The sequence below is a fragment of the Balaenoptera physalus genome, assembly GCF_965194825.1.
Source record: "Balaenoptera physalus genome assembly, chromosome: 1".
NCBI lineage: Eukaryota > Metazoa > Chordata > Mammalia > Artiodactyla > Balaenopteridae > Balaenoptera > Balaenoptera physalus.
Window position 1 is genome coordinate 40,696,117 of NC_138882.1, and position 14,642 is coordinate 40,710,758.

Below are 14,642 nucleotides of genomic sequence, written 5' to 3' on the forward strand. Positions count from 1 at the left end.
TGTCTAATGTTTTATACTTATCTGTTGGTGATTCATTATTTCTACATGCGTTCATGAAACAAGCAGACCTGGCCGATGGAGCGTCACAGCTGTCCAGGATCAACAATGGCTGAATCTGGTATTTGTGAAACAGAACAGCATGAGATTCTGGCCACTCAGGCAAAAATGATGAAGGGCCATGAGCGGGAGCTGGAACAAGCAAGGGGTGGAAATGGGCCAGGAAATTCCAAGAACAGGGAGTGATGGTTTTTTAAGGAGAGTAGACAAAAATGAGAAGGGGAAAGATGTGGTGGGAACATTGTTTTAAGTATAGAAAAGGAGACAGGTTTGGCTGTTTAAAAGCATTCCAGCTAGAAAGCAGTGGGGCTTACCATGCAGACGCCCGCTACCTCAGTACAGAGTGCATCTTCTCAACACTTTGGTGAGCCTCAGATCAAGGGGACGCATTTGGGTTTTCTTGGTGCCAATCTCGCCAAGACACGAGAATCACGGAGTTGATATTATTAATAGGAATTGTCCATTGGTGGACATTGAATTCAGTTCATCTTTGGGATGTCAGAATTTTCTTGGTTCTCTTCGGATAACAAAATTCCTCTTTGGGCAAATTTTAAAGACAACTTTAAGGCCTTCAGAGTCTTTCTTTCTTTGCAGTTGTTTTGGAAGGGGAGACTAACAAACATGATGCCCACATTAATATTCATAAAGCACAGCTGAATAAAAACGAAGAGCGATTTAAGTTGCTAGAAAGTGCCTGCTATAACGGAAAGCTCATCTGGAAGGTGACAGACTACAAGCTGAAGAAGAAGGAGGCGGTGGACGGACACACAGTATCCACCTTCAGCCAGCCCTTCTACACCAGCCGCTGTGGCTACAGGCTCTGCGCTAGAGCGTACCTGAATGGGGACGGGTCCGGGAAGGGGACGCACCTGTCGTTGTACTTTGTGGTGATGCGAGGGGAGTTTGACTCACTGCTGCAGTGGCCATTCAGGCAGAGGGTGACCCTGATGCTTTTGGACCAAAGTGGCAAAAAGAACCACATTATGGAGACCTTCAAGGCTGACCCCAATAGCAGCAGCTTTAAAAGACCCGATGGGGAGATGAACATTGCCTCTGGCTGTCCACGCTTCGTGGCTCATTCCACTTTGGAGAATGCCAAGAACACCTACATTAAAGATGACACCCTGTTCTTGAAAGTGGCTGTGGATTTAACTGACCTGGAGGATCTCTAATCACTACTTTTGGGGTGATAAAAGGACTCCTTGAATCCAGAACCTTTGGTTAATATAGTGACTGAATGTAGGCTCGACACACACTTGTGTTTGGCTCTTTGCCCTTAATGTTTGAAGTCATTTTGAGATTTCTCAAGTGCTGTCTTCTTTTTACATTTTATTCTGTCCCAGTTTGAAACTGACAATACTTAGAATATCTTCTCATTATTTATATTTTTATATCTCTTGAAAGATGTTAATTTTCTTAAAGGTAAGGTCTGGGGCATACCTCTTTTACTGGTGCTTAGTGTGGGGTCTCAGGGTGGGCCCTCTATAATATTAAATGTCATTGAGGACACAGAGATAGAATTTCCAGTTGAAAATGCTTTGGTATTTTATATTTGACCTTCTGATTCTAGACCTGACCATAAGCCTGCAAAAACTATCTTTCAGGGTAGGCTATTCCAGTTAGGTAGATGGGTAATGTACTTCAATCTGCCCAGTTTGGACCAGACTTTTTCTGGTTATATACTGTATTTGTGGAAATTACTACACCTTTAATATTTTCATGAAGTTTACGAGTAGTCAGCAAGCACAGTTTTGCAAGGATGCATAAGAAGTGGTGAATAGAGTAAGCATTTTCATTCTCCCTGTTGAAGTAAAGCAGAAAGCACGGCATAGTTTATATATAAGGAGATGCAGCCATCCAGCTAAAGTTCAGATTTTATTAGGTTCAAGCACGTGAAAAAACCGTTTTCAAACAAAATGATCAAATATTATCAGTTTCGTAAGATTCAACTTAATAAATAATATATATGTACATGTATACAAATAGTTTAAAGGTATTTTGGTAAGAATAGTAAATTAATATGAGGATGGGCAGAATTTAGTATATGATGGAGAAAATGTCAAAAATCGATAAGAGGAATTTAAAACCTAGGGAGAACACCATTACAATTTCTTATGGGTGTTAGTACTCCCATCTGAAATTGATGGCTAAAAGCAGTATCTCCTTTTTGAGAGGAATTTTGAATTCATAAATTGATATGAAAATGGGCACTTATGTAAACTTGTGATGTTTCCTGTTGAAGTCCTGAGTACTTTGTGAAGAACAGAAATGATCGTGTTCTTCTACATCTATCTGTATGGGTCTGAGAGTGTAAATACGAGTCTACCTGAGTCATTCTGACTCTTGATAAGCCTGAGCTTAACAAGAAACTACCCAGTTTTCCTGAGCCCTAACTCTTGTTATGCCACTGAGCATGGCCGACACTCAGCTGGCTCCCTTGAGCGTGCAAGGGCAAGCTGCTCACTCAGGTGATGACCACACACCTTAAAACTCTTGATCAGTTGACCTCACAGAAGCACATGATTTATACCAGTGGCTTCTGGAATAACTGGAACTTTCTTCATCTCTCCTGTGAAATTTCCAAGATACCAAAGACTCATACTGCACAAATCTTCCCAAAGGGTTAAATTCAAAGACCTAAGTTCACAATAGAAATCTGCTAAAGAACTACCCTGAATCTGCTGGTGAACTGGGGTACAGCTGACGGTCAGCACATTCCCTCAGACAAACTCAGAAAGTGTTTCTCTAGACCTCACAGCTGGACGCAGGTGGCGCTGTGTGCTTGTTTTCAATGTTTCTCATCAAGTCCAAAGTCATCGTTGTGTTCCTGAGGAACAGATCACACTGTTGTAACTAGTTTTAAGTCTTTGATGTGAAAAACATTTTAAGAAGTGAATTTATCAAAATACAGATTTTGTGTTTTAACCAACTTCTCTACATAAAAAATGTAAGTCACGGCATGGTTTGCTTATGAGTTCAGAGTCCCTTCATCATTGAAACAGTGAACACAGAACAAGGTATTCTAAAATAAAAAGCACTTCTTTCTCACAAAATAAGAGTTGTGAATTTTGTTTTAAGGAAGTCGAGCCATGGAAACTTATTGTTCCTTTTTTATGATCTGAACAGTTATTTTTATTCTGTATCTGTAAGATTTAAATTTTTATTTCCATTTTGGTCTGATTTCGGTTCCTGATGAAAAGAAAACAATACACTAGGCATAAAAGGTGAGTCAACAACCTTGAGAAAGGTATGTGCAGGATTCAGATAGGGTGGGGAGGTGGGGTACATACTAATGCACCTTAACAGATCTGAATTCTAACCTCTGGTCTCCAGATGTGATGATTTCAGAGAAACAAGAAATAGTCACAGGGTCAATTCCCAGTGCCAGTCTTGAGTGCACACAAATGGAACACAGAGCCACAAACCCTTTGTGAGGGCCCTTGGACAATCAGTCCACACTGCAACTACCTCTTTTCTCTTGAAAGTGGTTGCAGACATCGGTCTTAATCTTACATAAGAATTCTGGGCTGGAGATAAAGCTTTGATGGATGCACAGTAGAGGACTCAGGTGGTGAAATTCCCTGGGAACACCACACTTTAGGGAGGAGGAAGAGGAATCTGCAAAGCATTTGGAGAAGAGGTCAGGGGTTAGAGAAGTACCAAGGGAGGTGGGAAGGGAACTGAATGTCAGCAGGGCCAAATGCCACCCTGAGAATAGCAGTCGCTCCCAGGGCACCACCCCCAGCACTCTTGAACTCATTATCTCCCCCATGCTGCTCCCTCCTCGGTCTGTATCTTTGACCCTGGCCTTTGCCTTAAGCTGCAGACTCCTATATCCAAGTACCTGCTGAACATCTAAGCATGGAAGTCCCACAGGCACTTTCAAGTACACTTCACCAAAACTGAACTGGAGATCTTCCCAGTCTCCCCACCACTGCCAACCTGTGACTCCTCCCGTTTACACTACCTCAGTTAGTGACATCAGCATCCAAGCCAGAGTCTGGACACTATGAATCCCCCCTCACTTTCCCCATCCAGTCACCCACCCAGTATGCCAACTGGACCTCCAAATAATTTCTTAAAACTATTCCTACTACTCTTATCCCTACTGCCTACTACTGCCCTATTTGCTGGCCTACAGTTTTTGCTTCACAACTATTCTCCCTGTTTTCTTCTTTTGCCTCTTTCAGATCCAACCTCACACTGATACCCAGTAATGTCTAAAATGAAAATCTGAGGCTGACTCTCCACCTCACCCCACCCACTGTGGCTCCATCACCCACAGGACAAAGCCCAGCCTCCTTGGCGTGGTGGGCGAGGCCCTGCATGCCTGCTTCTGCCTCTCCAGCCTCACCTCCGGACAATCCTACTTGGCTTTTAGCAATAGCATTCTAAGCCATTCTGACATTAGTGCTTGTGGTACATTTTTACCTAGAATGCTCTTCTCTACCCTCACCTCCTCCTTTGCCTGGTGAATTGTTGCCCTTTAAGATTCTGCTTTGGCCTCACCTCCTCCAGGATGCCTTCTCAAACTAGCCCCTGCACTCAACCCCTACCCTCCACTAGGCCAAGAGCCCCTGCTCGGGGCTGTATACTTGCTTGTCTATAACTCAGTTCCTGCACTGTCCTTTTTTCCAGAAAACAAATGTTAGTTGACTATATTTTTGTCAGATTTTATGTTAGGTACAAATAGAACAGATACTGTCCTTGTCCTCATAAAACATAATCTGGCGGTCACTACAGCAGTGAACCAAAATGCTCACGTGCACATGTTCCCAGCTGCCTCTGATAGACTTTGCCTCCTAACTTCTTTCTCTTGAGAAACATGTATGTCTCAGACCATTCTGAATGTTTGTGATGCAAAGTAGAAGAATAGGCAAAAAACATTTGAAGGGAGAGCCCTAAGGGCAAAATTTATGAAGACAAGCTAAACCAATCCACATAAGGATTGGGGAGAATTAAAGAAGAGAGAAAAGAACAGTTCCTATGGGAACTGTTGGCAATTGTGACCTGGAGCCTGTTTGATGCTTTTATTCTTCCAAGAGACCCATGTTAAAGACTAAAATACATGTTTATATTATTTTTGGCTGTTTGAGTTACACTTGCTTGAATACAACTCCACGTGGACATTAGACTCTGGCTCCAGGATTACAAATAAGTATATAATGATATAAGTTGTGATAAATGCCTTGAAGAAAATGACAGACTACAGTGAAAGAGTAACGGTGCCAGGTGGGGAGAACATGTACATACTTTGGGTTGGTGGGGAAGTCTTTATGCTGAGGTCACATGATATTCGGTGCTCATGTGACATGTTTCCTGGATGCCTGGCACTTTTGAACACCCTTATAAAATGTGAGCCATTTCCTGTGAGGAAACTTGCCTCCTTGACCTCCTTTGCAGCACAGGAATGTGGCCCAGGCCCCACCAATCAGGCACAGTCATGCAAAACTTCAACTTGAAAGATGAAGTTGGAAAGATTCAACTTTTTGCTGGAAGAAGATTTGCAAGATGAAGAAGGAAATGTGCCAGACTCTGACTTCCCAGTGGTGAGTAGACCAGAGGCAGAGCTCCTGGAACCCAGTCCTTATTTCCGTAGGTTGTGTTTATAGAAGTTGTGGGTTTGATGTCAAGTGGCCACAGCGGTGGATTTTCACTAGTGCCTCTAGTGTGTTTGGGTATCGTACCTGGCTGTGCTGTACCTGCATCTGGCCTCTGGTCTTCCTGGAGCTTCTGTGGGCGACACTATATTAATAAAGCCCCTGTAGCAGCTAGAGTGCATTGTGTTGTTTGTAACTAAGCGTGACTAAATCAAGCTGAGACCTGAAAGATGAGTGGGCCATGGGAGGAGCAGGTGGGATGAGAATTCGGGGCAGAGGGCACTGAGGAATAAAAGAATTGGTTTAAGGAACTGAGGATAGGCCAGTGTGGTGGGAGTCCATTAGAAGAGGGGACGGTGGCACTTGATAAGGTTAGAAGAGGAGGCAGGACCCAGAATCTAGTGCTGAAGTCATGCTGAGGAGTTTGTGATTTATGTGAAGTGCAATGAAAGTTGACCTGATGTGGGCAGGGGATTGCATGACCTGACTGATGTGTTCTAAAAAACAGCTCTATGTAGTGCATAGATAAGAAGGGGACAAGAGAGGATATGGGGAGAGTATTAAGTTTACACCATCCTGCAGTTGTTCACAGGTCTGTGTCCTTACTAGATCACAAACTCCTCGAAGCCAAAAACCATGTCTAATTCAAAACATGCTCAGTGTATTAAACTGAATTGTATATGAACACTAATGCACTGAATCTTTGTAACAAATCTGCTAGGCAGGTGTGATGCTCATTTCACAGATGGAAAAAAACTGGTGATTGGAGAGAGCTATGTGTTATGAGGTAGGCACTGTCCTAAGAATTCTACACACCCAATATATATTAACACACGAGGGCTTCCCTGGTGGTGCAGTGGTTAAGAATCCGCCTGCCAATGCAGGGGACACAGGTTCGAGCCCTGGTCCAGGAAGATCCCACATGCCGCAGAGCAACTAAGCACGCGTGCCACAACTACTGAAGCCTGCGCGCCTAGAGCCCATGCTCCGCAACAAGAGAAGCCACCATAATAAGAAGACCATGCATCGCAACGAAGAGTAGCCCACACTCGCCACAACTAGAGAAAGCCCACATGCAGCAACGAAGACCCAATGCAGCCAAAAATAAAAATTAATTAATTTACAAACAAACAAACATGCGAATCCTTGCAGCAATCTTATGGGGTATATGCTATTTTATCCATGTTTACAGAGAGGCAACGGACACAGAGAGGTTATGTAATAAGCTCTAGGTTACGCAGCTAATAAGTGGTAAAGCCAGGATCTGAATCCAGGCAGGCTGGCTTCAGAGGCTCCACTCTTACTATGCAAGACTGCCTCATATGGGTACTGATTAACTCTACATGCTTCTATAAAAATATAATTTAAATGAGTTACTATGTAATAAGAGTAACCACTGGAATAAAGACCGAATGTATAACTTCCAAACCACTAGAGAAAAAAAATTGGAAAAAGAAACTTTATCAAACCAAAGACAGAAAAGAGAAGACAACAACAGGAAGCATGATACATAGAAAAAACAAGTTAGAATTAAACCCAAACCCAAATTTAAACATAAATAAGAATGAGTGAAATTTTACTATTAAAAGAGGAAATATCTCAAATATGGGGGACACACGTATATGCTTTTAAATATTCATCTAAAACAAAGCAGAGCTAACAACTCCTTTACTAGGTATATATTCAGAGACACTCTTGCACAAGTGTACCAGAAAACACATAAAAGAGAGTTTACCGCCAGCACTGTCTACAATAGCGAAAAACTTGGCGGGGGGAACCCCAAACAAACAAGGCACAGCATGGATGTGGAGCAATGGAAACTCTCCCACATTGCTGGTGGAAGGGTAAATTGGTACCAGCTCCACAGAACAATTTGGCAATATCAAATAAAGCTGAATTGTGCAAACCCTTCCACCTTGCAATTCCATTTCCAGACAAATAACCGAAAATTCTTGCCATGTGCCCAATAAGATGTGTACAAGAATTAACTCGTACCATAATGGCAAAAATCAGGAATCATTAAATTACTAGCAAAAGGAGAATGGATAAATTGCTTTATAGTCATACAATGGAATACTATTCAACACTTAAGATGAAAAAACTAGAACTACATGAATCAACATGGATAACTTTCACAAATATAATTTTGGTGACAAAACAAAGTTACACAATGGTATCATTTATGTTAGGTTTAAAAAACACATGAGACAATACTATATGTTACTTACATAGCTATATATAGCTTTCATGGGAATGACAGATACCACATCCAGGGAAGGAGTTACCTTTGAGGAAGAAGAAAGGGAGAATGAGATTGCAGAAGGGTTCACAGGGGGCTCTGACTGAGTAGGTAATACTAAAATCTGAAGCAAATATGGGAAAAATGCTAAAATGCAGTAGTTAGGTGGCTGGTATATAAGTGTTCATTATATTACTCCCTGTAACTGTATACATGTTTGTAATATTTCATATTAAACATTTTAAAGAAAATAAGCTTTCAACTCAAGATTCTACAGAAAGAACAGAATAAACCAAAGAAATAAGAAGAACTTAATGAAGGCATACATTAATGAGAGAGAAAAAACTTCTATGATAGAGGTTATCAATAAAATCAAAAATTGGTTCAATAAATCTGATGAAGAAAAAAAAGACTCCAATAAAATATGTAGGAATGAATTAAGAACAATATGAGATCAAAAAAATGTTAATAATACCATGGACAATTTTATACTAAATTTGAAAATGTAGATGTAACGGATACTTTTCCAGGAAAAAAAATTTATCCCTTAAAAGGCACCACTTCCAGATGGCTTTAAAGATGAGTTCTTCAAAACGTAAGTAACAAATCATTCACATGCTATGTCTATTCCAGGTCATATAAAAAGTTAACCTGACTGATTCATTTTGAGACCTAGCAGAAACTGATATCAAAACTAGACAACTAAAGAAAACCATAAGCCAATCTCACTTACGAATATAGAAACAAAAATCCTAAATTAAATACACAGCAAATTGCATCCAGCAATGTAATGGAAGAACACATACTAGGATTGTAAGGATGGCTCAACATTAGAAAATCTATTACTGTAGTTCTATTATTGTAGAGTAATGGAGAAAAGCTATATGATCATCTCTAAAACTAATACTGAAAGTATTTGGTAATTCTCAATACCCATTTCTGATTTTAAGAAACAAACAACTTGACAATCTAGGAAAAGAACCAAGTGCCTTAATTTTTTAAAGAGGTATCTATCACAAACCTTTAGAAAACATTATGAGCAAAACGTAGGATGCAATCCAAATAATTTCTGGAAAAAATTAAGTACCCTTGAGGCTACTATACAGCGCTGTACTGGATTCCAGGAAAAAGCCCAAATTGTTATTTACACATAAATGCTCACCTACAAAATCCAAGAGAATTATTAAGAATACAGAGGTTCAGCGAGGTGACCACATAGATCAATATACCAAAAAACCAAATTATCCTGGGGTATAATAATAGTCCACTAGGAAGAGCAAACAAATTAGAACAGCAGCCAAACCGCTAGGGAAAAACCTAAAAGGAAATGTTGCAAAACACCAAGAAAACTGCAAGCCTTCACCTGAATAACAAGGGAACATTTGAATTCACGGAGAAATAACCACCTTGCTCAATAGTAAGTCTCCATATTGCACAAATATCAAATCTGGGCAAATTAGTCTACCGAAAACTTTGCCATTTGGCGACATCTATTACAGAATTTGAAATGGAATCTCAAACAAGTTGCGGGAAAACGGTGCCATTTGGTGACAATCTGTTACAGAATCTGGCCCTGGTTTGAGGTTCGTGATGTGTGTGGAAGCGCTCTGCGAAGAGTCAAACCGTGACTGGAAACCACCCGTCTACCCGCAACCCCCGCGGAAAGCCGCGCGGCCGGAAGAACCACGTCGGCTCCGCCCACCTCCTGTATCGCGGCCAGGGCGTTTCCGGTCGGCTGACGCGTCTGCGCCCCGAGGACCCGCAGGTTCCACCTGGAGCAACAGGGCGGGGATGGGCGTCAGGCTCCGCCGCACTGGCCGACCTGGTTCCTCAGCACCTGCGGGCCGGGGCTGCTGAGCCCGCCCAAAAAGGTCGTTTCCCTCGCAGTTTCCAGTAAGTGACGGTCCCAGTCGGAGCTGCGGCTAGAAAAAGGCCGCGCCGGCATTTTCTTCCCCTCCTCCTCTAACCCTCCCTATGAAGCCCCTCCCTGGCGTCCGGGTGACTCCAGTTCTGTGCGCTACCACTCCCAGCGCCTGAGGTTTCCCCAGTAGATGTGTCCTTTGTCATGAACGCTTCGTTGATCTTAAACGGGCGCCGACCTCTCACCTGTACAGTGGAGGGCGTGTTCTTGGTCTGACATTCGTCTCAGCCCTTCCTCGTCCTGCCATAGTGACGGCCCCGCAGTTACACACCATGGTAATGCTCCCACCATCACTTCTTCCCCACCTGCCTCGGGGATATACACTTACTTTCTGCTTCAGAATCTTTCATCTTCTAACGAAAATCGGTTACCACGAACCAGCCCTCTCAGCGCCGCCCCCCTCTTCCCCTCTAAAAACCCTTTTCTCATTAAATAATTGCAGCAGTTAAGGAAAGAATGCGTTAAGAGTAGGACCCTGACGTAAATGACACGCATTCTTTTATTTAATCATGGCGACAATCCTTAAGTAGATACAAATGAGGGAACTGAGGCACAGAAAAGTTAATTTGCTGGAGGTGACGTAGTTTGCGTGGGATGGAGTTGAAATTTGAATCCATTTTGTAGCTCGCTCCAAAGCTGGTGCAGTCACCCCCTTCATCCTTCCCCAATCCTTTGCATCCCCCTTTTCGTTGCTTCTCCTGAGGAATTTTTTTTCTGAATGCTGTCTAAAACAGTGGTCCCCAACCTTTTTGGCACCAGGGACCGGTTTCGTGGAAGACAGTGTTTCCAAGGACGGGGGTGGGGTGGGGTGGGGGATGGTTTCCGGATGATTCAAGCGCATTACATTTACTGTGCACTTTATTTCTATTATTATTACATTGTAATATATAATGAAATAATTATACAACTCACCATAATGCAGAATCAGTGGGAGCCCTGAGCTTGTTTTCCTGCAACTAGAGGTCCCATCTGGGGGTGATGGGACGGCCTCAGCTCCACCTCAGCTCGTCAGGCATTAGATTCTCATAAAGAGCGAGCAACCTGGATTCCTCGCGTGTGCAGTTCACAGTAGGGTTCGCGCTCCTATGAGAATCTAATGCCCTGCTGATCTGACAGGAGGCGGAGCTCAGGCGGTACTGCGAGCGATGGGGAGCGGCTGTAAATACAGATTAAGCTTCTTTGCCCTCCGTTGCTCACTTCCTGCTGTGCGGCCTGGTTCCTAACAGGCCACGGACCAGTACTGGTTTGGGGACCCCTGGTCTAGAAGATCCCTATTTATGGAAATTTGACCTCTGAGAACTTTTTCAGAGCTTCTTCTCACTCAGACCCTTGAGTGTTCCATTTTATCAGGCATCTAAGCTCTGAGCTTAGTAATATTTTGCATCCCCAGTGTGTGCTTATGCCTCCTTACTTAAAAATGTACTCTTAACCCAGTATGTACTCATTAATCAGCCTTTCTCCCCTGCCTCAGTATGACTGTCATTATCATGACCACTGTCCTCAGCAAACATTTGAGCAGCTAGTTTTTGTAAGATAATAAAGATAATTGCAGTTTCAAAGAACTCTGAGGTTTAGTTCCTGACCTCAAGAAGACATATGACATTTATTCATAAAAAGTGCAAGAAAATAGCAGATAAACCCTAACTCACTTGCACAGAAAACAAATTCTACAGAAGTAACTTTGGACAAAAGAGTTTAAGTGCTAGACTCGTTTCCTCATCTGTAAAATGTTATGGTTAGGGGAGATTATTAAAAGTGTGTGAATCTAAATTCAGAGAAATGATTGTTCACTTTGTACTGAAGTGGGAACTGTTGGAGAGGCTATATAGTGTGTTCTTGGTACATTATAGTAGAGACGGGGATTAGTTTGAAGATTTCTCTTAGCACTCTGAACATCTGATAATGGCTGTTGACCTTGCTCTGGAAATAAATTTCAAATTTATACATCATTTTATATGCAATTTTTAGGAGATTCATGACCCACCTCTTCCCTCCAAAGCCTACGTGTTAATAAACCCTGATTTAGGGAGATAAAATGAACTGCAGTTCAAAAGGCAAGGCTAAGCCAGCTGTGGAGGGCGTTTATCTTATAGGCAGTGTGGAACCATTGGAGGTTTAAGAAGATAAGTCTGGCAGCAGTATGAAGGATGAATTAAAGTGGAGAAAGGCAGTAAGACTAGTTAGGTGGCAGGTAGGATAATGTAGGTAATTCAGAGGTATTTAAGGACAGTGCCAAGCAGTAAGGGAATGGGGGAAATTGCAAGAAATATAGGCAAAGACAAACCAAGAGGAGTTGGCATCTGACTGGATATGGAATTGGGTAAAGACAGGAAAGAGTAAATGATAACAAGGTTTGAAGTCTGTACAGCTGCAGATACATCCTTTCTCTACTTCGTCTTCAGTTTTTTATTATACTAGGTCATTCCTATAACATACATGCTCTAAGAGGAGATATCACTACTGATGATGGACACCAAAAGCATAATAAGGGAATTCTACGCACAACACTATACTCATAAATTCAACAACTCAGAAGAAATGGACCACTATCAAAACTACCAAAACTCACTCAAGAAGAAATAGGCTGAATAGCTTTATAACTATTAAAGAAACTGAACTGGTATTTAAAAACCTTAAAAAAAAAAAAAAAAAAAAGGAAGCTCCAGATCCATATAGTTTCACTGGCGAGTTTTACCAAACATTTAAGAACAAAATAATAGCCATTTTACACAAGCATTTCCAGAAGACAGAAGAGGAAGGAAAACTTCCCCACTCATTTTATGAAGCCAGCATTACCTGATACCAAAACCAGATAAAAACAGCACAAAAAGAAAACCAAATCAATATCCCTCATGAGCAAAGATGCAAAAATCTTCAAAAAAAAGAAAATTAACAAATTGAATTCAGCTGCATGTAAAAAGAAAAATACTTTTGACTGAGCGTCATTTATCCCAGGAGTTCAAGGCTTGCTCAACATTTGAAATCAATTAGTGTAATCCACCATATTAACAGACTAAACAAGAAAAACTACTTGATCCTATTAATAGATGCAAGACAAAACAAAACAAAAATCCAAATGACAAAATTCAGCACTATGAACCTGACAGTTTCACCTGTATTCCTTAAGAAAAAAAAAAAAACACATTTTTTTCAGTTCAACCAAGATGAGAAAAAATCATACTTTGAGCCCCAGGGTCTCATCCAGATAGAGGTCATTGGTTCTTTAATAGCTGTAGAAATGTCCTCCATCTGTGACCAGAGGACCAGCTGGTGTGACTTGCTTCATAAGAGGACTCAGTGAGTGGAGCTTCTGACTAGCCGAGCTTTGCCTGGCCTGATTTGGACTTCGTGAGCAAGCAGTCTTGCTTGCTCCCCATCAGAGAAACTACATTGCTGAAATGGCAGAGAGATGGTGATGAGTGAGGATGGACAGTATCATTTGATGTGGTCTTGGTAGTCTCTCCAAGAGATGGCACTCACTATGTATGCTTTTCTATCTTAAAAAATTTTGCACTTTTACAGACAGCAAACAAATGGAATGTGTACATTAAATTTCAGAAAGGATGTAGCTGTCTTCATATCAATGTTTAATACAAAACAAAACAAAACAACTCAGTGAACTAGGAGTAACAGGGAATCTGATAAAAGGCATCTACAAAACCTAGAGCTAACATCATACTAAATGGTAAAAGACTGAATGTCTCCTACCCCCAAGATTAGGAACCACACCAGGATTATGTTTTCACTACTCCTATTTCATATTTCACTAGAAGTCCTAGCAATTGCAGTAAGGAAGAAAAAGAAATAAAAGTCATTTTGATTGGAAAGGAAGGAATAAAATTATCCCTATTTTCAGGTGACATAATTGTCTAGTAAATCTCAAGAAATCTATAAAACTTTTAGTGCTAATAAGTGAATTTAGGAGGTTGCAGGATAAAAGGTTAACATACAAAAATAAATCATATTTCTACACTAGCAGCGAACAACTGTAAACTGACCTGCTCCCCTCCCCCACAAGTGTAATACTTAGGTACTGTCTAAACCTAACAAAACATGTGCAGGATCTATGTGCTGAAAACTATAAAATACTGTTGAAAGAAATCAAAGAACATTCATACTGTGTTCATGGATTAAAAGAATCAGTATAATTAAGATGTCAATTCTCCTTAAATTGATATATGCAGTTAATGCAATTGCAATTAAAAAAACCAGCAGAATTTTTGTAGATATAGTTGATTCTAAAGTTATAAGGAGGGGACTTCCCCGGTGGTGCAGTGGTTAAGAATCCGCCTGCCAATGCAGGGAACACCGGCTCAATCCCTGGTCCGGGAAAATCCCACATGCTGCAGAGCAGCTAAGCCTGTGTGCCACAACTACTGAGCCATGTGCCACAACTACTGAAGCCCGAGCACCTGAAGCCCGTGCTCCGCAACAAGAGAAGCCACTGCAATGAGAAGCCCGTGCACCGCAACGCAGAGTAGACCCCGTTCTCTGCAACTAGAGAAAAGCCCACGCACAGCAACGAAGACCCAACGCGGCCAAAAAAATAAATAAAATTTTTAAAAAATTAAAAAAAATAATGAAGTTATAAGGAAAGGTAAAAGAACCAGAATAGCAAAAACAATTTTACAAATGAATAGCAAAGTTGAAGAATTCAAACAATCTGATTTTAAGACTACTATAAAGCTACAGTAATGAAGACAGTATGATATTGGTGAAAGTATAGACACATAGACCAATGGAACAGAATAGAATCCAGAAATAGACCCACACAAATATGACCAATTGATATTTTTCTTAAATAATAAACATTTATTTCTGACAG

The 14,642-nt window shown here is 41.3% G+C and overlaps 2 protein-coding genes and 1 long non-coding RNA gene across 24 annotated transcripts in view; 2 read left to right on the forward strand and 1 right to left on the reverse strand.

Annotated features, from left to right (window-relative positions):
* TRAF5 (TNF receptor associated factor 5) overlaps window positions 1–3,113 on the forward strand; it is a 44,595-nt gene extending 41,482 nt beyond the window's left edge. For all 10 annotated transcript variants that reach the window (XM_082471626.1, XM_082471627.1, XM_082471624.1 and 7 more), the window contains one exon: window positions 652–3,113. In XM_082471626.1, the coding sequence (XP_082327752.1) occupies window positions 652–1,229 (578 nt within the window). In that variant the 3' untranslated portion in view covers window positions 1,230–3,113. The remainder of the gene's footprint in view (window positions 1–651) is intronic.
* Window positions 4–14,641, reverse strand: LOC309665725. Its single transcript, XR_014266651.1, has 3 exons — window positions 10,730–14,641; window positions 7,886–7,942; window positions 4–115 (listed from the first exon to the last, which is right to left on the reverse strand). It is a non-coding gene; the product is annotated as an uncharacterized lncRNA (long non-coding RNA).
* Window positions 9,603–14,642, forward strand: part of LOC309665651 (uncharacterized protein) — a 61,488-nt gene continuing 56,448 nt past the window's right edge. For 12 of the 13 annotated variants that reach the window (XR_014266611.1, XR_014266612.1, XR_014266613.1 and 9 more), the window contains exon 1: window positions 9,603–9,789. The gene's annotated coding sequence lies outside the window, so the exon portion shown is untranslated. Of the gene's footprint in view, window positions 9,790–9,824; window positions 10,093–14,642 lie in introns of those variants that run through there. The other variant, XM_082472280.1, reaches the window with a different exon arrangement.